At 41.6% G+C, this 25,292-nt stretch overlaps 1 protein-coding gene and 1 pseudogene across 2 annotated transcripts in view; both read right to left on the reverse strand.

Annotated features, from left to right (window-relative positions):
- GAS2 (growth arrest specific 2) overlaps positions 1 to 25,292 on the reverse strand; it is a 208,598-nt gene that overhangs the window by 74,602 nt on the left and 108,704 nt on the right. For both annotated transcript variants that reach the window (XM_061610615.1, XM_061610616.1), the window contains exons 5-6: positions 13,356 to 13,419; positions 7,304 to 7,448 (exon numbers count right to left, since the gene is read on the reverse strand). In XM_061610615.1, coding sequence (XP_061466599.1) covers positions 7,304 to 7,448; positions 13,356 to 13,419 — 209 coding nt within the window. The remainder of the gene's footprint in view (positions 1 to 7,303; positions 7,449 to 13,355; positions 13,420 to 25,292) is intronic.
- Positions 7,119 to 7,239, reverse strand: LOC133378563 (5S ribosomal RNA; annotated as a pseudogene).

Here is a 25,292-nt window from a genome sequence, read left to right on the forward strand (position 1 = left end):
ATGGGGTCAGCCTGGCTGGCCTATGATGAACCTTTTAGGATGAGAGCAGCAGTGGATGTGAACCTACAGTGGGACAAAAAGGACCAGGAGTTGTGGTTGCAGTTCATGACTGTAGCTCGACCTGTTCAAGGGGATAGGTCAGATAGTGGGCATTTACTGGGTAAGTCTGCCACTGTGTCGCCTTCCTGTGGGTCCACGGGCCAGGGGGTTCAACCCTGCCTGCTGTGCTGGGAGTTCAGTGCTAAGAGCTTTTGCAACAGGAATCTGTGTGAAGTTAGACATGAGTGTTCCATCTGCGCTGGCTCCCATCCTTTTACCAGCTGCTCTAGAGCTCGGGAGTTTAAGGCTTTTCAGAAGGGGAGAAAGCCCGGATCTGGAGGGCAGCCTTCAGGTAAGGGGTCCCACCCCAATTAATATTCAGTGGCTTTTCCATTTGCTCCATCAATATCCTAAGCAGGCGGATGCAATTTACTTGGAGTAAGGTTTTCATTTTGGTTTAGGATTCCAGTTGTTTGGGAACATAGGCCCTACATATAGGTCAGGGATTCTGAAGTTGGTAGTTGGAATGGAGACAGTGGTGCAGGAGAAAATAGATAAGGAGGTAGCTGAGGGATGGGTCTTGGGTCCATTTGATTACCCTCCTATGCCCACTTTAAGGGCATCTCCTTTGGGCATCGTTCCTAAGAAATATCCTGAACAATATCGCCTCATTCATCACCTGTCTTACCCTAGGGGGCAGTCAGTGAATGATGCTATTCCTGAGCATTCGTGTTCAGTACTTTACACTTCCTCTGACAGCGCAGTTATGGTTCAGCGTTTCAGCCCAGGGGCTGTCATGGATAAGTGTGATATCAAGTCGGCTTTTCACCTCCTGCCCGTCTACCCTTTGGACTTTGATCTGTTGGGGTTTTCATTTAAGGGTTTGTTTTATGTAGATCGAGCTTTACCCATGGGATGTTCTATTTCATGTTTAGCTTTTGAACACTTTAGTACATTCCTTGAGTGGGCTCTCAGTAGGCGAGCTGGCTCTAATGCAGTAGGGCATTACCTGGATGGTTTTCCTTTTTGCTGGTCCTGCTGGCTCACAGTAGTGTAGTCAGCTTATGGCTGCATTTGGGCAACTGGAAGAGGAGTTGGGGTGCCTTTGGCCAGGGGAAAAACCAAGGGCCCTTCGCCTGTGCTCACCTTTTTGGGTATTGAGTTGACTTAGTAGCACAGGCTTGCCGTTTACTGGTAGTCAAATTAGGGGAGTTGAAATGCAGAGTTGATAGCATGAGGGATGCTAGGAAGGTGACCCTCAGGGAGCTTCAGGAAGTGGTAGGGCATTTAAATTTTGCATGCAGCGTCATAGCACCTGGCAGAGCGTTTCTGCGCAGGATTTGTGACCTGATGAAAGGCCTCAGCAGGCCTCATCATTGGGTTAGAATTACCAGAGACATGAGGAATGATTCGCTAGTTTGGTCACAATTTTTAGATCAGTTTAATGGGGTTTCTTTTTGGCATGTGGATTTGTTATTGGAGGCGGAGTTGCAAGTTCACTCTGATGCCTCTGGGGCTTTAGGTTTTGGGGTTATCTTTCAGGATAGCTGGTGTGCAGAGGCTTGGCCCGTGGCCTGGGCTGAGGCTGGCATCACTAGGGATCTGACTTTTTTGGAGTTTTTTCCCATATTGGTTGCGGTATATCTGTGGGCAGCTAATTTGGCTAACCATGGTGCATTTTTGGTGCGATAACCAGGCCATGGTGCACATTATCAACTCTCTTACTTCTAGGAATGCTAGAGTGATGGTTTTGGTACATGATTTTGTAATGCAGTGCCTTAAATTTAATATTCTTTTTCTTGCTCGTCATGTTCCTTGTCTGGACAACGGCATGGCTGATGCCCTCTCTCACCATCAGATGTCCCATTTTCTGGAGTTGGTCCCTTTGGCCAGGTCTCAACCAGAGCTGATGCCGGTGGCATTGTGGGATCTTGGCAGTTTGAAGCTGAGAAGGCCATACTGTTGTTCCTTGCCACCAGCACACAAATCTCCTATTTAAGAGCAGGTAGGGAATTTGACAGGTTTTGTTTGAGGAGGGGGTATTCTTTCCTCTGGTCTATCCCAGTGGATTGGTTGGTGGAATTTTGGTGGTTCTTCACCAGCAGGGGCTTTCGGTGAAGACCATTAGGGGCAAGTTAGTGGGGATTGGATTTCTGGCCAATGTTAGGGTTGTCCCTGACTCGTCCAGTGATTTTAGGATAAGGAAGATGCTCAAAGTGTGGACTAGGGCACATCTTCCTGCACCAGACACTCGTTGCCCTATCTCACCAGAGATTTTGTTGGGGTTTCATGGGCTTTGGATATCTCTATATAGTTCCAGCTACGAGGCAGTTTTATTTCATGCAGTTGCAGTTATAGCATTTTCTTTTTTTTTTTTTTTTCAATAATTTTTATTCAGATTTTCATAAAACATACAAGACGAAATCATAAAACATTCAAAGACAAAAAACAAAATCAAAAATAGTTAAACAAAAAGAAAAAAAGAAAAAAAAAAACAAAAATAAAAAATAAAGAGTAAAATATTGACTTCCCATTTGTCAAAGATCAAATCAGTTATAAGTCTATAATATATAACAATCCTGTCTCTTAAGTCATATTATAAAATCACTTTCCTCCAGTAGTTATCTTACTTAATCATCAAATCTCATAAACATTACTTTATTCTTTCCACAAAAAGTCAAAGAGAGGTTTCAATTCTTTAAGAAATATATCTATCAATTTTTTTCCCCAGATAAGCATATCGATTAATCCATCTCATTACTAATTATGATAATCTTATTGTCATAACCATAGTCAAAATAAACATTTCAATTAATCCATCACATCAGAATCTGTTAGGTTCAGTAATTTCAGTAGCCATTGTTCTATTATCCCTATTAGTTCCATTTTCCATCTTCCATCTTCAGTAGTCTTGTTAAGTCCAGTAATTTCAGTATCCAATCTTCCATTATCAGTATTCCATAATAATCTTGCTGTCAAAGCCATAGTCATATAGTAAGAGTCTGATGGGAATTACCTCTATCCCAAATATTTTCTTGCCATCCATTCTGAATAGGTTGCTGAAATACTGCTGTAAAATCATATCTCTGTTCTTTTTTTCAAAATACACTGGGTCATCTCTTGAAAGTTTTTCCATTGTCACATGGCTGCAGTTAATTCCATAGATTTTCTCTATATTGGGCTCCATCACATCATTCCAGTCCAGAAGATTATCCATGCCATTGATAACTTTATCTCTAGAATCTTCATTAATTTCTTCAGAGATAACATTGAGTTCCAAACAATAGATTTTATTTCTAAAGTCCATAGACTCCAAATCTTGTTCCTGTTCCACGTTTGTTCCAATCTCCGGGATCTCCTCTCTCACAGGGACCCCTGTTCCAGTCTCCAGGGTCTCCTCTCTCACAGGGACCCCTGTTCCAGTCTCCAGGGTCTCCTCTCTCACAGGGACCCCTGTTCCAGTCTCCAGGGTCTCCTCTCTCACAAGGACCCCTATGTCTTTAATCTCCTGTGTCTCCAAACAATAGATTTTGTTTCTAAAGTCCATAGACTCCAAATCTTTTTCCTGTTCCACGTTTGTTCCAATCTCCGGGGTCTCCTCTCTCACAGGGACCCCTTCCAGGGTCACCTCTCTCACAGGGACCCCTATATCTTTAATCTCCTGCTTCATTTTACTCAATTCAATTTTCAGCTCCTTACAACCCTGTCGCAGGTTTTGTTTCGTTATCTCAATCTCATCCATTATTTTCTGAAACATAGTTATTTCCAGATTCTCAGCCACTTTCTTAATTGCCATTTTAAAAGAAAAATATAGGAAAACCACTTCTTATTTCAGCAACAATTGGGTTAATACTCCAAACTTGGTGACATCACAGTATAAACAGAGCAGACAGCCTTATCTCTCCATGCTTAAGTAAACAAAATGCAGTTCCCAGGATCGAAACAATTAATGGCGGTCGTCAGGAAACAGATTCGTCAAAATAAAATAGACCAAAAAGAGAGTAGTCTCAGACAATATAATATTCTTCAAAATAAAAATCTGGAATAGAAATCCCTCTTCTGTGTATATCTTTAGAATGCAAATCCAGGACAGCTTTTTGCAACAAAAACAGAGATAAGCTATTAATTAGTGAGTAGCAGAGAGAAGTTATGGCTCCCCAGTGAGATGTCAAAAACCGATCAATCTGGCAAATCTCTTTTAAACAGCAACAATTTAAGTCAAGTAAAAGAAAAATATAGAAAGAAGGGTGCTTGCCTGTTAGTGCGTTCTCTCTTAGAAGATAAGATGAACGTTCGCTTTATCAGATAGAGCTTGTTGTTGAAAATCCGTCCCACCTTCGTCGGCTGGACCTCGTCCCATAAATTAATGAGATCTGGTCGTCCCAACAAAAATAGGCTTTGAGGTTAATCTCTTCGTTTCTCCCTACCCGGGAGAAGTTTAATCAGTCAAAAAAAAAAAAAAACTGACTGATATATCTGAATAAGCTTCTTTTGAGGCAGGAGCCCGTCTCAAAAGCAGGCACAGGCTAAGTCACCCTTCCCGGAAGTCCGCAGTTATAGCATTTTCAAGGGCTTTTTGCATGGGAGAGTTGCTTGCTTTTTCTAGAAATGACATGTCTGGTCAGGCTTTGGAGGTAGGTGATGTGATGGTGGATGGCAGCAGTGTACGGATTTGGCTGTGCAAGTCAAAGACCAACCAGAGGGGATGTGGAGCCATGATTACCTTGTCCTTTTCCCCTGTTGATGGATTGTGTCCAATCCGGGCCTTAGGTTCATTTTGGGGACTTAAGGGTATTTCCTATTTTGGAGGCTTCCTATTTTGTCACCAGGATGTCAGCATTTGACTAAGTTCAAGTTTTGGTCCATCACCAGGCGGGCCTTGTCATGTTTGGGTCTGCATCCTGGGCTGTTTGGTACGCGCTCTTTCAGGATTAGTGTGGCTTCCATGGCAGCTACATTGGTATTTGGGAGCACAGCGATTCAGGCAGTGGGCCGCTGGCGATTGGGTGCTTTCCGGGCTTATGTTAGGCCAATCAAGGGACCACATTGACTGTGGCACTAATGAGCGTATTGTTAATCGTTGTTTCTGTTTTGACAGGTTGGAGGGTGCTGGAAAGAGTCAAGGTACTCATTTGTGGCCACAGCATGGTGTTCTGGGTCAAGAGGAGGGCATCGCACACCAGGCACGGAACCCAGTTGGGGCTCAGCCATTGCACTTCGGTCCAGTGGCTGGGTAGACGTGGCATGCTGTGGGAATGCCTCCTACCAACGCTCTTTGATGCTTCATTGGTGCAGCACCCTCCATAGGTTTTAGTTATTCATTTGGGAGACAACAATCTGGGAATGTTGCAGCGGAAAGCCCTTATTATTCAGGCTTGCCTGGGCTTTGAGACCATATGTAGAAGGTAGCCTGGGACCATGATTGTTTGGTCCGATATCCTCCCCAGGAGGATTTGGAGGGCAGGAATTGACTCCAGGAGCCTGAACACAGCTCGTAAGAAGGTAAATAGGGAGGTCCGGCTCACTCTAGCTGATTGGCAGGGTGAGGTAATACATCATCCGGAGGTGAATTGTGGAAGGGCTGATCTTTACCAACCAGACGGTGTCCATATGTCTGACTTGGGTAATGATCTGTTTCTGATGGATCTGCAGAGGGCCCTGTGTCTGTGTGAAATTATTTGCCACAGGTGGGGGAAGAGGGACTAAGCTGAAGCTTGTCCTCTTCTGTGGTGGATATGTGTGGGAATTTCACATGGTAGAGATTGGTGAGCACTCTTAGGCACCTTTTAAGGTGATAGGTGGGATTTGAGGCTTGCCTTTCAGGTTGTGAGGACTGTTGGCAGGATAAGGCTCACCTTTGGGGCTAACTTGTAACACCCACTCAGAGTGGTGGGGTGGGATGGGGCAGGAAGGCCTCCCTAACCACCCTGCGGAGATGGGGCCCAGGGACTGGGACTGGGCTTGAACCACCTCCTTTTCCACAGCAGGGTGTCCTTGCCTGATTGGGTAAGAGTTTGGTCCCGCACTTCTCTCTGCAGATCATTTGTTATACAATTAAGCACTTAATTGGCTTTATTTCAATGAATGTGGCCCTTGATTTAACCACACTTCATTTTGTCTTGCCTGTTCATTTCCCGGCTATGGGCTGCAATAAGTTAGTCACATAGCTAAGTTAAGTCCATTGATTTCAGAGAGTCTGTTTTAAGTATAACAGTTAGAGGCAAACCACTAGGTTGTATTCGGCTAAGTTCTACTCAGAGTAGACTCTTTAAACTTCAATGGGTCTGCTCTGAGAAGGACTAGCATGGAATACCACCCACTGTGTGCAGCATCTTCCAGACATTTCAGTGTTCACAGGGTACTGCATCTGTCTGCTTCAAGCTATTATCAAAAGGCTTACAGTCATGTTCCCTATCCCTCATCCCATATTATTTCCCTGATCAATTGGCTCTTCATTGTCACTTGCTTTATTTTTTTTCTTTACCATTTTCACCAGTTCCCTTCACTCACTCATTTTCTTGCACAAAACTACAAATCTGAAAAAAATACAGCTGTCTACCAGCACTATGCAAAATTGTACAAATGCTACTTTTCTGAATAACATTATGTTGCACATAGAATTTGAATTTCCTCGGTGAAGAATTGAAGCAAGGAATACTAAGTATTGGCACTTACTTTGAAGAAGCCTAGGTCAAAAAGTGTGCTGCCATTCAGACACCAACAATGCTATCCAATACAAGTCTACTCAGAAGTAAGGTCCATCGGGTTCAATGGGACTTACTCCCAGGTAAGTGTGTATTGGATTGCAGCCTAAGTTGGCACCATGATCCTTCCAAACTAGTTATCTATATCCCATTTCCTAACAAGCACTATCAACTGACTTTTTGGAGAGTGGATATTACTTCAAACTGAGGATAGTTAATGGCTATCCTTCTTTTATCCAGTGCAGCAATACGTTGTTATTATATGCCTTCAAGTCAATTATGACTTATGGAGACCCTATGAAACTTTTTTGGATATATTCATAGGGTTTTAATGGTAAGAGGTATTCAGAGGCGGCTTACCATTGCCTTCCTCTAAGCCTATGGCACCCGGTATTCCCAGGTAGTCTCCCATCCAAGTACTAACCAGGCTTGACCCTGCTTAGCTTCTGAGATCAGATGAGATCAGGAGTGTTCAGGATAGAGACTGCCCATTATCTATTGTAAAAGATGTGTTTCCATGTCAAAAAAAGATCCCTTGAGGTCTGCCAAGGCACACTTACCGCATCATCCAGGAGTTTTCCTGTGCTCTTTTTGCCAGGCGACTTTGATGGGGAGGGTGAAGGGGATGGAAGAGGGGCTGAAAGTGTTTCTTCTTGTTCAATCTCTTTCTCCAGTTTGATTAATCCAGGAGGCTCCACGCCAAACCTTTGAATGCATAAGGTGATTACAAACCAGTTCCAACAGGTTAAAAATAATAGTTACATTGCCTGATGAAAAGGGTCAAAAAAATCAATAGTACTGGATTTCATACTTTAGCACTGGTATTAGAACTGAGCAAGACTTTTGAGGCATATTCTTCACTCTAATATGGTAGCTGCAAAACTAACCAACATTGCTATCTATCTGAGGGGTGGGCAGAAGGTAGATTGGGATATAGTGGTAGATCTCTGGGTGATCAGCAAGCATATATGAGTATGAGTCCCAACTGGTAACAACAAAAAAGAATCACCCCTCTAAATTATACTTCTGAAATTCAGAAAGCTGGGGGTTGGTATGTGGAGTAGATTTTTGTGTGGAAGGACTGTGAGCTCAGTTCAGTTTTGGCACTCAGAACAAATTTCTGGACTACAAATTCTTTAATTTTAAATAATGAATATCATTTTGCACCTGGCTGTGGTGAGTGGATCTCAGGTTTCCACTAAAAAACAAAGTACACCCCACAAGCCTAAGTTCTGTCCACCCCTTTTCAAACATCAAGGACTTCAGCAGCAGCACAATAGTTTATTAATATAGCACCCAACATTAGAGGCAGAGTACTTTTTTTTTTTAAGTAAGCATGTGATACATGATTCCTGTCTCCTTTACTGGTAGTACTATCAGTGCCCCCAACCAAAGTCTGGAATGGAGAAAAGCCCCACGTTAGGGGACACATGATTGCACCTGAAAGCCCTTCCCTGCTTGTAAGAGCCCAATCAGCTCCTTGGTTTCCTTGGGACAGTGAAACAGCAAGGAAGGCATCTAGTGCAAAAGTGGAGGAAAAGAATTTAGCCCAACAGAATACAGGTTAGGGCCTACTCAAATGCAGTGATGGTAGCAAATAAACCATATTATTCAACCAGCATTGCATCCTCTCAGAATTTTCCAGCAGAGCTGATGCAAGGCCTGCAGTACTCTGCCCTTCAATGTGGAGAGGATAATCCATCAACAGCCTCCTGTGACCAGATTGTGAGACACTTTGACTATTAAATCACTTATATCTGTTTCTGAACCATGATTCTGCTATTCATTAGTATCATCAGTGGTACATAATTATAGCTGTGGATAATGTTTAGTTTGTGAAGCCTAAAGATGTGGACAGAATTCTTAATGTGGGGAAGGGCCATAGCTCAGTGGCAGAGTATCTGCCTTGCATGCAGGAGGTCTCTGGTTCAATCCCTAGCATCTCCAGGTAGGTCTGGGAGAGACTCCTGCCTGAAATCCTAGAGATTTGCTGCCAATCAGTGTAAATACTGAGCTAGATGGACCAACGGTCTGACTCAGTATAAGGCAGATTCCTATGTTCCTATGAATCCTTGGAGATGTGAGGTTGACCTCCTGTTCACTTGATGTTTTCCCTTCTTGGGTAGTTAAAGCAGCAGCCAGAGGCTAAGTGTCCTGGAAATGCTTCCTTAAGAGCATTGTACTAACCATTCTGGAGGATGTGGTGAGACCTTTACTGAAAAAGTACTTGTGATACCCCATTGTGTTGAACAATTGCAAGTCTGTAATTTGCCACTCAAGGTATTCAAGCACCAGCTCCAGAGTTTTCTGGATGAACCTGATTATCTAGAGCCTCTTCAGTCTCTTTTTCTGCCTGGTTTGGGAGTGGATGAGTGATCTATGGTGGGAACTTGATAGGGAGAACATGTTCATGTTGGTTCTGCTGGACCTCTCAATGGACTTTACTACTTTGGCTGGTACTGAATACCACAGTGAAAGTTGTGACCAGAGCTACTATGCTGGAGATCATGTAATTTCTTTCCTGTTCCAATTTCTGACTGTTTCTGGACTCAGTTCAATATGCTGGCTATAACCTTTAAAACATTAGATGATTTGAGAGCAGCAGGCACAGCACCAGCAGACAGCAAGGTAGGACACAGGCCCAAGGGCTTCTGGGGCTCAGAAGGGCTCCTGGGAGGATGGAGCTCTCACTTCCCGATCCACACTGGCTTCAGGTTATAGGGTGTGATTTGCAGCACATGTTAACCACTTACCCTAGGCCACAGATCACAGTATACGGCCTGACACCAGGACCTCCACTCTTCCAGACAACACGCACACCCTGATACAGCTGGTATGGGTTTCAGTAGGCCCAGCCAGCCCACCTCCCATGTTGCCACATCAGTGCATGTGAAGGTGTACACACATAGCTCACTAATGCACTGATGTGACAGCATGGGAGAGTGTTGGTGCCTGAGGGGCCCCTCTTGCCTGGTGCTAGCCATGGAAACCAGGATCAGATCCAGCCAGGACATTTTGCTGCCTGAGGCAAGGAAGTTGATACCCCTCCCCATCACCATTTCATGTATTGAACCCAACTAGACTGGCAGTTGAGTCTTACTACAGCACTGGTGGTGGGACAGCATGCACCACTATACTTGAGGAAAGTAGGTTAACTTTTCTGGAAAACCAATGAAAATCTATGACAGCAGTAGAAAACAACATTTGGAAGGCAAAGAAAGGAAAGAGCAGCTTCTGTGAGGGAAGCTCTTCATGTCAGAAACATGACCAGTTAAGAAAAAAAAACCCACAGTGAACACCTGTGCTCCATCGGTAGCCACCAGCAGAACATAGAAGCCCAGGATTGTCTACTCTGGCTGGCAGAAACCTGGATCTCCAGGCTCTCAGGCAGAGGTCTTTCCCAATGGAAACTGTTATTGTACTGTTATTTATTTGTTCTGTTTGCATTCCACTTTTCCCTTGGTAGCATTTTATAACCTTAGCAGCAACCCTGTGATGCTAAGCTGTGCAACAGTGACACGACTGAGGCTTTTGAGCTTGGGTCTCCTAGTCCATATCTAACATGCTGTCTCTTTGGCCCTTTTTAAAATTTCAGCCCTCCCCTCTCCCAAGATTTTTAATAAACTACTCAAACAGTGAAAATAGATATATTTTGTTGGGACATAAAAATCTTTCTGTGGTATAAAAAGCAAAGATTCAATTTGAAGAAAGGCTTGTCGTCACTACGGTTCAAATTTTATAAACTTTTTTTTAACCCTTGAAATAAATATATAGAAAACTAAGAGTGAAATCTTGGTTGGTTGTAGTAGTGGCTAACTGGTCCCTTCTGTTTAATGAAATATCAGCCAAAGTTGGAACGAACAGCTATATATAATCCATTGACTTCCTGTCTGTCTGCAGATGCTGACAGACTGTAAATCATTCCATTCCCAATGGGACCTGGCTCTAGTCTACACCTGCATGCAACCTTACTCATTAGATGTAGCTCTTGTGCTCTTCTGAAGAATGCACCTCCTTTTTGCATCCTTTCACCATCTAACCTACCACATTTTTTTTAACTTCAGAGTGAATGGATTTACATATTTTCTCCTGTCCAGCTGTAATCCTACCTTCTGAGTTCAAAGAAACAAAAGACAAACTTTTCCAGCTTCTTTCACTCAGTAGGACTAAATCCACATATGGTTATATTTGGGTAGAGTACTAAAATGAAATGTAATTTAGAAGATGAACTGACAATGTAAAATCCATCTACTCATCTCACACAGTTAGCTCAGTCAATTCTTCACTGCTTCCAACTGCTGATCATCACAGTGTCATTTTGTAAATTACCCTGTGTGCTCAAGAGAATATAGGGGAAAGGGGTGGTGGGCAGCCTTTCCCTTCAAGCCAGGCTTTCAGACTCTCAGAAGCAGCAAGATTCTTGCAGCATGAAATGCAGCATGAAACGAGAGACAGGCCTTCCCCATCCCCTGGGGACTCTGCATATGTCACTGGAGTCACTGGCTGGCCACAAATAATGACACTTCCATTCCTTTGAATTTCCACTCTACCAGAGGGCTCACTGCAGTCTGCCATGAGGAACCTTGAAGATGGCAGAGACTACTCCATACTCCATTATGGGAGTGATATGGTCACAGGCAGAATGGCTAGTAATGAAAACTCCCTACATTTCCCCAACACCAGCATAATCAGGCCTACAATGTGAGGCACAAATGGTCCATTCAGTACAGCTGTTTTTGTCTTTGTTTTAATGTAAAAGGATTTTATGTAGCTTCCTACATGGTGCTGTTTAGCAAGCACTCACAAACTGTATATTAGAGTATAAAGAGATGTTGTATGCTAATGGATGTAACAATGCCTGACACCTTTCTAAAAAAAAAAGTGAGGTTACTTCCAGTCAGATTTAGAGCAGAACAGTATTAGGGCAGGGATAAACCTTGCCTTGCCTGTTCTTGCGTAGGCCCATATCATTCAGAGGTGGCTCTGGCTCCCCACAATGGGATTTCAAATGTGTGTTTGCCTTTGCAAATACATATTCTGAACCCAGCCAGGGATGGGGTTGGGGAGCCAATAAATGGCAATTGAAGAGGAGAGAAATTCACCATCACCACTACGACTCTTCACAAAGCAGCTTTTTAAACAACAACTACAAGAGATCACACGAAATGGTGCTGGGGCACTATTACACATGCTAGCATATAACATGTCATTTCAAGTCAAGGGTCACATTCCTTTCTGGGCAATCTTCCAAATGCTACATGTCAGCAGTGGGTGGGGAGGGACAGAGGCGAAATTGGGCAGAGAATCCCACTCCAGACAAGCCAAAAGCATCATCAAAGGACCCATTCCAGCCAGGCAAAAACACTCAAGAAGGGATGCAAAGCAGGGCAAGTGAAGAGGGTGGCATTGGAAGAGGGGATGTGGTCCCAGGAGAGTCTGGAGGGCCAGATACAGAGGTCTGGGGGCCACATTCGGCCCCTGCCTGAGGTTCCCCACCCTTGCACTAGGAATTGTTGCAGTAGGTAAAATTCTCTCTTCCAATTTGACCCTATGTGATCTTTATAGGTTATTAGATTAACATACTAAAACCACACTTTATAATGGGCAATGGATTGTATCCAACACTGCAGGTCCACTTGCACAGCAGAACTTCCTCTTCCTCTCCTGTCCCCTCCAGTGCCTTGCACACCCTTAAAATCAACTCTGGAGGGGTGGGGGACCCTCTGGAGCAGATTTTAGGAGCACACGGGGGAGGAGAGGAAATAGAAGTCTTGTTACACACGTGGAACTCCACTTGCACAGGATTAGATACAACCCAATGTTCTATTTGAAGCTGCAGTCAAGGTGAAACCATGAATCTCAACATGTATCGCCTTATTTGCTTGAGCAAACATGAATGTAAGATATTAGAGTCAATTTTAATGTGGCCTTTCATGGCTACTATCCACTAAGATCATCCCCTTTGGAATGACTTGGATGCAGGTGTGTTCTTGGGCAGGTCTTGTACATTTTAATCAGATTTGGACAGCAGATCTTCCTCACAGATTGTGCTTTGGTTCTACAAGTGGTAACAATAATTGCTGTTTTCCCTTTCAAATCATTAAGAGGCATATTCTTAATCATGGCACAGTCATGATTCTTATTTTGCTTATACTGGAATGGATGGGGGGTGGGGTGGAGGAACCAATGTTAATGTCCTAAATATATTATTATGTCACTACATTCACATCAACAGCCCAATCATCCCAATGGAATTCGAACTAACTGCCTTATATAGCAAAAGGGCCCTCAGTTATTGCTGTAAATGTTTCAATTTGCAGAGGAACATAATCTGATTTAGAAAGACCTACTTTAATTTTAATTTGTTTTCAGGTTGGCTTTCTTGCCTTTGTTTGAAGATGGCAGACAACCATCAGTATATTAAGGGGTGCTTGATTGTTTTTGTATGATCAACTGCCACCATAAGCTCCTGTGTAGCCACAGTTGGACCTCTGTTTTGGCCCTGATCAGTGTAAATGTTAACTTGAAAATGTGTTGAACCAGTCATTCTCTCAATAGCTGCTGCTGTTGAGAATGCAAATATTGCTCAATTCTTTAAATATTTTTGCCTACCTGGCAGCAATCCTTCCAAGTTCGAGCAAACAAAGGCATACTTCTCTCGGTTGCTTGTGAAGGACTGAAAAAAGCAGAAGAGACAGAAAGTATTTACAGCCGAGATATTTTAAGTATCTGAGTGATCTACCAATTTGTTTGCTAGTCCTGAACCTCAAGACCTCGGCGCTGAACTCCTGACATAGACACATTGTCAACACAGACACACTGTGAAATAAAGGATAGCTGCAACCATTTGTTTAATAATTACTCAGTTGCCATTTTAGAAGAAGTAATACTTCTGCTCTCATAAAGGAGTGGGAATGGCTCTTCTAAGATGACACCTGATGAGACACATGGAGGGTATCATCTAGAAAGTACTCTTTTTCCTCTAGACCCAGGGTTGTATCCAATGTGTCCTAGCTCTCGTCTCAAGGCACAATGACAGAGACTCTTACTTGAAAGTAAGAGAGAAAGCTTTATTCATGCGAACAACATTACAAGTACAGCAGCAGCCACTGGATACAGGGAACACAATACAAGAATTCAACAACTTGATCAGAACCAACAAATAGACAGAACCAACAAATATGTTTTTACAAGCTGTCACACCCATCAAGCTTTTAATATTGAGGCGGGGCACACTTACTTGTGAGAGTCTCTCCCCTGAGCGGAATGGTATACTTGCAGACATGTGCTTCTCCAGGGAGGGTGCATCTGTTCCCATCGATGTAGCCAGCGCCAGGTTCTCCTGTGTAACCAGCATTCTCCGCCCCCCCCGGCTTCCACTCCACTTCCCAATGAGGCTTATTGTGTCTTAGGGCAGGAGCCAGGATACAATGCCCCATGTAACAAGTTCCACTTGTGTAACAGGACTTTCCTTTCCTCTACTCCCTACATGCCCCCCAATCTGCAGTGAAGGGTCCCCCTAGCATTTGGAGCTGATTTTGAGGGTACACAGGGGACTGGAGGGGACAAGAGAGGATTGCACCAGGGGCTTTGCAGCACTGGATACAGCTGCTAATGTTTATTCATATGCCATATTTTTGCAGGTGATTAACAGTGCAATCCTATACATGTCTACTCAGAACTAAATTCCACCAGGATTAATTAGGCTTACACCCAGGTAGGTGGGTATAGGCCTGCCCGTCATGGTTAAACTAAACAAGTCATATGATTAAGGTTTTTTTCAAAACTGGATGACTCCTTAAATAAGCTATTAAGATACTCCCAAATAAACAAAAGCTTTTAGAGCAATATTTTCACAAGGACTTAACAGAATTAAAGATTGGGAGCATGAGCAGGATTAAAAGAATTAATACCCAACATTTTTTGAGACCTGTATCTTCATATCCTACATGTGTACATCCAAAGCCATGGCTGGCCACTTTAGAAACACACACCATGCTTAAACTACCAGATGGACCATAAAAACATAAGAAGAGCCTGCTGGATCAGGCCAATGGCCCATCTAGTCTAGCATCCTGTTCTCACAGTGACCAACCAGATGCCCATGGAAAGACACAAGCAGGACATGAGCACAAGAGCACTCTCCCCTACTATGGTTTCCAGCAACTGGTATACAGAAGCACTTCTATCATATCATCTCTTACTTGCTTTTTCTCTGAACTAAAAATCCCCAAATGTTGTAACCTTTCCTCTTAGGGGAGTTGTTCCATCCCACTGATCATTTTGGTTCTCCATAGCAACTTAACCTGTATTGTAAGAAAGAACAGGCCTTTGGGAGCAAACTACATATCGCATGTAATGGCCATTTTAAGAAAAACATATTCAGAAGGCTTTGGTCTTAAGTAAAGAAATTGTTGACCCTTTTCCTGTGGACTACATTTTTGTTCCAATTCCCCCCCCCCATTGCTTCACACACAGGATTCCAGATGCATGGTTAGTCTTGCAAGCATGCATTTGGGTTCTGGTTGCAGTGACATACAATGGCTTGGAGCAGGAAAATATCTAGAAGAGAAAGGATTAAGCCACTTCCTTTCTGCACTTCTCCACTCAAAATAACAGTCTCATGGTTGCTTTTCTCAACAGAAAATTCCATTGCAACACAGTCACATACATGTGCATGCAATGTTTTGTTTGCCGTTCAGAAGTACCTAGTAAAACCTTACTGAATATTAGTGGATGCTTTGGGCGCTCACCAGAATTATTTTTCCTGCGTGAAACAACATTATATTTATTCTATGAGATATATATCTTTGAATATTACATCTTACATTGAATGAGGTGGTAAAATTCTGGATTGTACCTAGAAGTGTGGGAGATGTCTTTATGTAATGATCACACAAATAAAAAGTAAGCCTATCATCTGCATGAAATAAACCAGTCTAGCAAATCAGAGATAAATGTTTACAGCAGGGATGATGGTGGCCCTCCAGATGTGGTTGGATTCAAACTCTTATCAGTCCTAGATAGCATGACCAGCGATCAGGAATGATGGAAATTGGAGTTCAGCAATATCTTGAGGGCACAGATTTCCCATACTTACAATATCCTTACCTCAAATTTATGATTTACCACATGCAAGCCAGTTTTTTACATGGTGGGAACATTAAACTAGAGAGGAAACCTATTATAGGAAATTGGAGTTCAGCAATATCTTGAGGGCACAGATTTCCCATACTTACAATATCCTTACCTCAAATTTATGATTTACCACTTGCAGGCCAGTTTTTTACATGGTGGGAGCATTAAACTAGAGAGGAAACCTATTATAGGTAGGCTCTTTTCACCAGAGGTATTAAAGGAATAATTATTTTTGTTTATTTAGGGTGGTATCCAGCTATGTTATACTCACAGAAGACCCACTGAAATTAATGGACCCAAGTAAGTAATGTCTATTATTTTCAATGGATTTTCTCTGAGTAGGACTAACATTGGATACAACTCTTAATTAACACCTGATATAAATAGCTGATATCGTATCATCTTCAGAGTTTTTTTCCTGGCCCATGGAGAAGAAATTAATATTTGCAAGAACCAAACAATTAGAAATGAGAGAGAATCTGGTCTTTCTATAATGTGGTAGTGACCTTTTGAAATATGCAAAATTGATTGCATGCATATCCTTAAGGTAATTCACCAAATTCAGATTTCAAGGGAAAAGCTCATTACTAGTGTCTTCACTAAGTGATGGTATTTGGACTATACAGTGGAGATATGAAATATTTTTGATATCTTGCTATATGATGATTTTTAAATCATCACATAGCAATATACCAAAAATATTTCATATCTCCACTGTATAGTTCAATCAAAATGTCCTAGCAAGAGAGAATATTGTGTTTTTAATGTATTTTTCTATCAGTTTTAGACTTGGTAAAAGATAAAGGGAGAACTGAACATGAAATGTGCATCAATATGATTTCTCATCATGAAGTAACCCCCAAAATGACTCTGGGTCAGGACCTTTAGCACATTTGCATTCTGTTTCCAACAAACCCAGGTTCATTTTGGAGCATCAGTGACCTTGGAAGCAACTATAGCCCCTTCACACATTCTGAGTGTGTACTACATGAAAGGGTCTTGTGTCTGAGATATGTGAGTCATCAGCTCATACATTATTTTGCTTGCTTCTGAAGTAGACAATTCAGTGAGTGACCCTATTTGGCCTCAATGTAATGTGTGACTGTTCATAGTCTTATATGTCTGCAGTTTGGAAACTAACAGCACAACCTGATATGTAGGTGACTCACTCCCTGGGAGGAACAATATTGTGAGAAAGAAACCACAAAATTTCCCCAAAAAACAGTGTTCCTCTTTACAGGTATTCTTTCTCTGATGTGATACATGACTATGATGAAGTTAACTGGCTTCCATGCCAAAACAGTAAGGTACAAATTGGGTCATTTCTTCCCAAAATTATATATTCCACTTTTGAGGTTAAAGCCAAAAACCTAAGAGTTGATATACAGGTATGGTTACCTATGCAGTTTGGACTCCACATGATTTGATATCCTGGTGCAATCACACCACAAAGGTAAGATGGAATCACTTGAAAATTAATACCCTCCCCACCACCCTATGTTGAAATATTCTTTAAAGTCAGTTTATAGAAGTTCTGAAATACACAGTATATCTTACAGAGTTTCAGACACGTTGTTAATTTCTTAAACAATGCAGCACTTCAGGCTATGATAGAGTACAAAATGATAAGACCATTTGAACCAGAGAGAGAAACTTTCTACCCAAGCGTTGCTTCTCTGCAGAAAAGGAATGTGCTTCTGTGCAGCTGGTCCACATATTCTAAACACATTTCATATAGTTCATGATGAACAATGTAACTGAGTAAAATCATTGTTAGAGCATGACAAACAAAACAGGCGCTAGTAAACTATGAAAAAAAGTATCTGGTGAAGTGATGAGTATGGTGATATGCTAAAAGCAAAGTTGTTAGCATTCTTGAGGTCTATACCAGCACAGGTATGCATTTGAACATTGGGAGGAAGAGTTCTATGTGTTGCAGTATATGCTACATCATATAACTGACTTCTTTTGATTAAATAGAATTACAAATAGTTACACACAAAAGTGTCAAAATCGTCATGGGGCTGTAGCACTGCTGTTAGCTCCATAGCAATGTGTATAGAGGAAGTATATACGGCACTAACCAAAGCACTGCATCTTCTTAAGAGTTCATTATATAGATGACTGCCCGCCATTGACATGCACATCGGTGCCACTAGCATACACTTAAGGGCTAGAATAATTTCTCCCTAAATTAGTATACTATCTGGATTAACTATTTTGTACTATAGTCATTTAGTCACTGTTTACACTAATAGAGTCCTTTCGAAATCCAAGAGACAAAGCCATTTGAATTACTCCAAATAAATAGAAATATATTTTTCAGTAAAATCAATCTGATTCATGGCACGTGTATTTATTATAATATCACTCCATGTAATTTACTTTCATTTTCAGGAGGTTTAAACATGTATGCTAAACTAATTAAAAAACAGTGGCCCTTAATTGTGAACATAATACCATAATAAGATTGTTTATTCTCTCATTTTTTACTTATGAGAAAGTCCTGTTGCCCCATTAGATAGCCTTCTTCAGGAGAGGGATTGGCAGAGTGTTAGGCTATTGATCCTCCTGGATCTCTTAATGGCTTTGGATACTGTCGACCATGGTATCCTTCTGGACCATCTCTGTGACTTAAGAGGCATTGTTTTATAGCAGTTTTACTCCTACTGACAGAGTCAATTCCAGAAAGTAGAACTGTGTGGCTATCTCAGCCCTCTAACAGTTGATCTGGAAAATGCCATAGAGCACAATTTTGTCCCCAATGCTATTTGATATCAATATGAAGCTACTGAATGAGGTCATTAGGAGATTTGGGGCAAGGTGTCATCAGTATGCTGATAACACCCAGCTCGGTTTCTCTATAATACCTGAGTCAGGAGAAGTTGCACATATGCTAAACCAATCATGGGCTGGATGAGGACTAATAAACTGCAACTGAATCCTGACAAGATGAAGACCCTGTGGATGGGCAGTTTGCAGGTCCAGATATTGGGATGTGTGCCAGATCTGGATGGGACTGCGCTTCATCTGAAACAGCAGTTGATTTTTTTGAGGGTGCTCCGAGATCACTAGAGACACAACTTCAATGGTTCAGAGTGCCCAATACCAACATTGGTTGGTGAACTAACTATGACCATATGGCAGGGATAGCCTTTCCACAGTGATCCATACACTGGTAACCTCATTTATAGACTACTGTTGTGCACTGCATGTGGAGCTACCCTTGTGTCTGGTTTAGAAGCTGCAGCTCATGCAAAATGCAGTTGCTAGGGTACTTAGTAAAACACCAGTGCAACACATCACACCAGTTGCAATAGGGTGCTTAGTGTTGGAAGTTCTGTACTTTTTGCCTATTACCTACTGAGCAAAGTTCAAGGTTTTGTTATTGACATTTAAGGGCCAAATCATTTTGAGACCAGGATACCTAGCAGATCACCTCCCCTGGTACAGATCAAGCTGATCTTTAAAGATCCTCCAGTGAGATCTTGCTGGCCATTCCATGACCAGAGGATTATCACTTGATGACAACACAGAAGCGGGCTTTGTCAGTGATAACACCTACCATCTGGAATGCCCTCCTTCGGCTTACTCATGAGATAGAAACAGTAATTACTTTTAAACACCTCTTTAAAAACATATAAAGCTTCTTGGACTCTGACTCTTAATTTTTAATTTTGTACACTGCTCAGTTTCACTTGTGATATATGTAGTATCATTTTGTTTTTAGCTCCTTTTTATCCACCTTTTAGGATATTTTATTGAATGTAAATCATTAAATATGATTTGGTCTCCATTATTCCACCCCCCCTTTTTAAAAAATAAAATAAAATCCTAACCACCTGATCCTACATGGATTTGAATGAGAAGATCCAGTGAGGTATACTTAAGCATGGATATTTGACTCTCACAGAATGTCTAGTTTTCTCTGGAAGTGAAGTAAGCACAATAAGAATTATAGAACAATTTTTAATAATTGGTTTTCATATATAACTGTTATCAAAACCAAAACTATTTATGCTATAACAGAATGATCAAAAATGCTTTTATAACTCTGTGTGACAAGTCATACACAAATGTAGTTTAAACGAACTGTGTGAAAAAGACAGAAAAAACTTTTCCTGATGCAACAGAAAAGAGGGGAAATGTAATGCAGTCAAATATCTAGTCTGAAAATGTTTCACATGCATTTCCCCCTTATTCCAACTAAATCATAACAGCAGTGAAACTTAACCTACACAAATAATTTGTTCAGTTGGCTTCAATATGGGACACCATGCTATCTTATACATGTTTATTCAGAAGTAAGGCTCACTTGAGTTCAATGAGACTTACTCCCATATAGGAGTGTATAGATTGCAGCTTCATTCAGGAATACCTTTAGCTGGACTGGGCCCTTTGTGTCTTTTGACATAAAAGAATAATAGAATTATATTAATTTGGTTTTGTTTAATTTTCAAAGCAATAGAAATTAAGAGACTGAATATGCAGAAAACTTCAAAATATTCAAAGGATAAATATAATACAGTCCCGAAAACATGTGACCCATATGCCAAATAAAACTTATCAGCCACACATAGTGTCCTGACAAGGTACTTACAAAAATATTTTTCTTATCAAGCCCACACTAAGCCACCATACATGGCTGGTGGGTTTAATGGGTTAACAATGAGTCACAGTTTTAACAATTAATGTACAACAAACTTAAAACTATTTTATTTTCCCTATATTCTAATGCTAAAAACAAAAGTGTATTTGTTTTAAATAAAGTACATTACATTTTTAGGACCAGCTTTACTTTAAAGGTAACCACATTTCTAGGTGTTGCATCAAAAAAGTCAGTGTCATACATATGTCACAAGAAATGAGGATGGGGAAAAAAGTCAAAACACTCCAAAAACAAATCACACATATTAGCATGCTAGCATAACTGAAGGCAAACCCTTTCTTGCCACGTAGAGTCTCTGAAGAAAGAGATGAAGAGTGTTCGTTGCCTCCAGATCCTATAACCATTCAATAACAGAGAACAGTCATATTCATAAAAAATGAATTGCTCATGAATGTTAAGGGAGGGTTGGGGTTGGATTTGTTGAGTCACAGAAGAAGATACACCAATTGGTTTTGCAGTTGCTTTTTTCGCTTCAAGCAGCCTTGCTAATTCTTTTCTCTAGATAAGCATGTTTCAGCCTTTGCTTGCTTTCTGCAGCATGACATATCTTATTCCTAAAGCAGGTCAGCAATGTCTGAACTCTGTTTCTTAACTTTTAATGCACAAGGCCTGCGGATACTGTGGAGTGGTAGAGGATCCCCAACTACTTGCGTGCCTGGAGGCACTCTGTTGTTGTCCTGCAAGAGACACACAAGGCTGGGGAAGGAAAATGCATATTCAAACACCCTACTTTTTATTAGTGTGGTACATGACCCCAGGCAATTCCCACTCATGCGGCGTGGGGATCTTATTAGCTAAATCCTTGGATTTTAAGATGTCCAAAATAAAATGTAATGGGAAGGGTCAGTTTATCTTTCTTTCTGGCACCATGGTGAGTCATGAGCTTACTTTTGCCTTCCTTTATGCCCCAAATCGTAGTCAACATACTTTCTTGGCTAGGACCCTGTCAAAACTGTCATGTTTTGCTACTGGGGACGTGGTGTTGGGGGGAGACATCCGTAATGAGACACTAGATAAGCTCATGAAAGGTGTATCATGATCTATCAGGGAAGTAATAACATTGTTTGACTATTAAATCACTTTCGCTTGGTGGATTCTTGGTGTCATATGAACCGGGGGGTCAGAGATTATTCATATTTCAGTCCAAGATTCTAAGCTTCCTCCAGAATGGACTATGTTCTAGTCTCTGCCCCTTGGGTCTAGACCTGGCGCGAGCTGACGTTCTCCCAAGGATGTTGTCAGTCCATGCTGTGGTGGAAGTAGGTGATAGTAGGCATGCATGTGCAGTGTGCTAACATGGCAAGACCTATTTAAGCCCTTGGTGGTGATGGTGGAAATGCCACCATATCACTGCCACCCCCGCCTTTGAGGTGAATAAATGCTAAATCTCTAATTTATGTTCAATGTAAGTATTATGCATCAGGGAGCTGGGGATCCAAACTTATGGCTCATGCCTTGAAGAAACAGCAGGCATCTTCTAGGATTGGCTCACTGTATCAGAAAGATGAAACCTTAACTCATAATATGGGAACTATTAATTCATTTGCAGATTTTTATAAGGACCTGTACACATCTAAAAGCCTGCTGATCCCTGATATCAAATCTTACCTATCTCATTTCCACCCGACACCACTATCTGAGGACCAGTGGAGGCACTAGGGTATGGCCTCATATAGGCCATACAATGGCTCAAACCCAACAGACCCCTAGGCCCTGATGGGTTCAACAACTCTTTTCATAAAAATGTTAAGGAATTGTTGGCTCCACACCTCATTCAACTGTTCAGTGTGATATGGTCTGGCAGCCAAATGCCAGATAGGTGGCGTTCATCCTGTATTATTCTGCTCCCAAAACCAGACAGAAAGGAATATGGTAGGCTCATACTGACCCATCACATTATTGAATCAGGACCAAAAACTATTCACATCTATTTTAGTTGTCCAGATAAACAATGTTATTTCGGGACTGATCTACTTGGATCAAACAGGATTTGTGCCTATAAGGCATATATCTGATCTGATATGTAGAGTACTGAATGTCATTCATAGTGCAATACAGTCCAAATGGTCTTTGCCTCTTTTGTCACTGGATGTTTATAAAGCATTTAATTGCCTGGAATGTGGGTATTTAAAGGAAGTCCTTAAGCAATCTCTATCTGGTACGAACCTTCTTTCTGCAATTTCTAAATGTACTTTAAAATACAGCCACTGTTCTATGGATTCATCCCTCATTAATACTGAACAGGGCACCACCAAGGTTGTCCATTGTTGCCATCGCTGTTTGCCCTCTCCCTGGAGCCATTGGCTGGAAGGCTCCATCATAATGTTGATATGTGTTATGTAAAACACATGACACTTGTTGGGGATTTGTTTGATATGTTCTACTCTGGTTTCTTTTCCTCTTTTGTTATCCTTTTTTGCAATAAAAGAATTTTTTTTTAAATGAATTGTTATGTTAAGGATTTGGTTCTACCAGAGGATAGAAAAATGGTCATACACGGATTAACAGCTGTCTGTGGGCTAATTAGTAATGGGGGGGGGAGAACCTAAGTCTCCTTAGCTTGATGAAGGGATGATTGAAGTATGAGAGATAGTCCATATGATAAAACTGACAGAACTAGTCAGAACAAGAGAAGGCAATGGATGATATTCGATTTTAGTGCTATTCAGAGTAGGCCCATTGAAGTTAATAGACATAACTAACGTAGGTTCATTAATTTCAATGGGCCTACTCTGAGTGGGCCTTAACGGAATACAATCCAACAACTGATTTATTGAAAAATAGATCTTTTATATTATGTATTGGAACAACAAAATTCAAAATAATGTCAGCCCATATTCTTTATTAGGAACTTTGTAAGACAAATTAGTTGTATCACTTAATCTAAGCAATGGTTATAATATGCTGATTACTGGTATTCTATAATTGTCTTTGTTTAATTGTCTCTCCAGATGCCTGTGAAATGTAATGTTTGAATTACAGATAGTAACAGGTAGTATAATTAGGATGTTAACTAGATAGATGCTGAACCGCTGCCTGGCCTCGATAATGGACTGGATGGGAGCTAACAAACTGAGGCTCAATCCAGACAAGACTGAGATGCTGCTCGTGGATGGTTTCTCTGACCAGGTGGTGGATATTTACCCTGTCCTGGATGGGGTTACACTCCCCCTAAAGGAGCGGGTTCGTAGTCTGGGAGTTTTCTTAGATCCCTGTCACTTGAGGCTCAAGTGGCCTCGGTGGCTCGGAACGCGTTCTACCAACTTCGGTTGGTAGCCCAGCTACGTCCCTACCTGAGCAGAGGGGACCTTACATCAGTTGTACATGCTCTGGTAACCTCGCGATTAGACTACTGCAATGCGCTCTACGTTGGGCTGCCTTTGAAGACAGTTCGGAAGCTACAGCTTGTCCAAAATGCGGCGGCCAGATTAATAACGAGGACCAAGCGGTCGGAACACATAACACCTGTTCTGTCTCACTTGCATTGGCTGCCAATATGCTTCCGGGCCAGATTCAAAGTGTTGGTTTTAACCTATAAAGCCCTATATGGCGCAGGACCACAATACCTGTCGGAATGCCTCTCCCGATATGAACCTGCCCGGACACTGCGCTCTACATCGAAGGCCCTCCTCCAAGTCCCGACTCATAGAGAGGCTCGGAGGGTGGTGACAAGAACTAGGGCCTTCTCAGTGGTGGCCCCCGAACTCTGGAATAGTCTCCCCATTGAGGTGCGTACGGTGCCGACGCTGCTGTCTTTTCGGCACCAGCTTGAGACCTGCCTCTTTTCTATGGCGTTTTAATTTAAATTTTTTTAAAAAATGTAATCTGATTTTTGCACTTTATACGTTTTTGTAATATTTATTATGCACTTTTTATGAGATGTATTTTGTATTTTCTGTTGTACAACGCCCAGAGAGCTATTGCTAGTCGGGCGGTATAAAAATCTAATTAATAAATAAATAAAATAAATCTGCTTGTGTACATATCTTGATAATAGCAGTAGGGGAGATGAATTGCTTAGAAGATCATAGGTATATAGAACAAGGAAGCGAAAGACCCATTTGTTCTCTATCAAAACACTTCCACTGAGGTTAACAGGAGTTTTTGGCTGAATGCAGCAGTCCACTGACAACTATAATAAATAGTCACACTACTGTTAGCATTTTGCATTACGCTAAGCTCTCTCAATCAGATGTCTGATTCATATCTGGGGAAGTTGTCCTCAGCAAGTGCAGAAGCTACTAATAAAGTAAACACAACCCATCCTCCTCAGTGTGGGACAGATCTTGCATTCTGGACAAGCAACCTCCCACAATGCATACCTAGGAACCAAGGGAGCAAATCTCCAGAGACCCAAATGCACTTCACTAGTAGATAATACATTTTTGAAACTGACTTGTGTAGTTCTCATAATCCTCAGACCGGATTTTGCAGAAAAGTTTGCAGAAAAGGATGATGCCTCAGTGTTGTGAATTATCAAATTCTCTTTTGTGCACAGAAACTGAAATGTTTCAACTGGGAACCCTTTAGGTTGGGCTCTGGTTGCCTGTTGCATGTGCCAACAGGGCCACTCATTGGAGAAGAAAACTGCATGGATTCCAGGCCAAGCAACTAACACTGCCAGACAGAAATCTCCCGAGCCTGTTACCATGTGATGAAGGATAGCCAATCCACTCTACTTTCTGTTAAATAGATTCAAGACCTATGGGCACACCCTCAGTCCTGGCCAGGAGTCATCAACT

Source organism: Rhineura floridana, chromosome 2, assembly GCF_030035675.1.
Source record: "Rhineura floridana isolate rRhiFlo1 chromosome 2, rRhiFlo1.hap2, whole genome shotgun sequence".
In the NCBI taxonomy this organism is placed as follows: domain Eukaryota; kingdom Metazoa; phylum Chordata; class Lepidosauria; order Squamata; family Rhineuridae; genus Rhineura; species Rhineura floridana.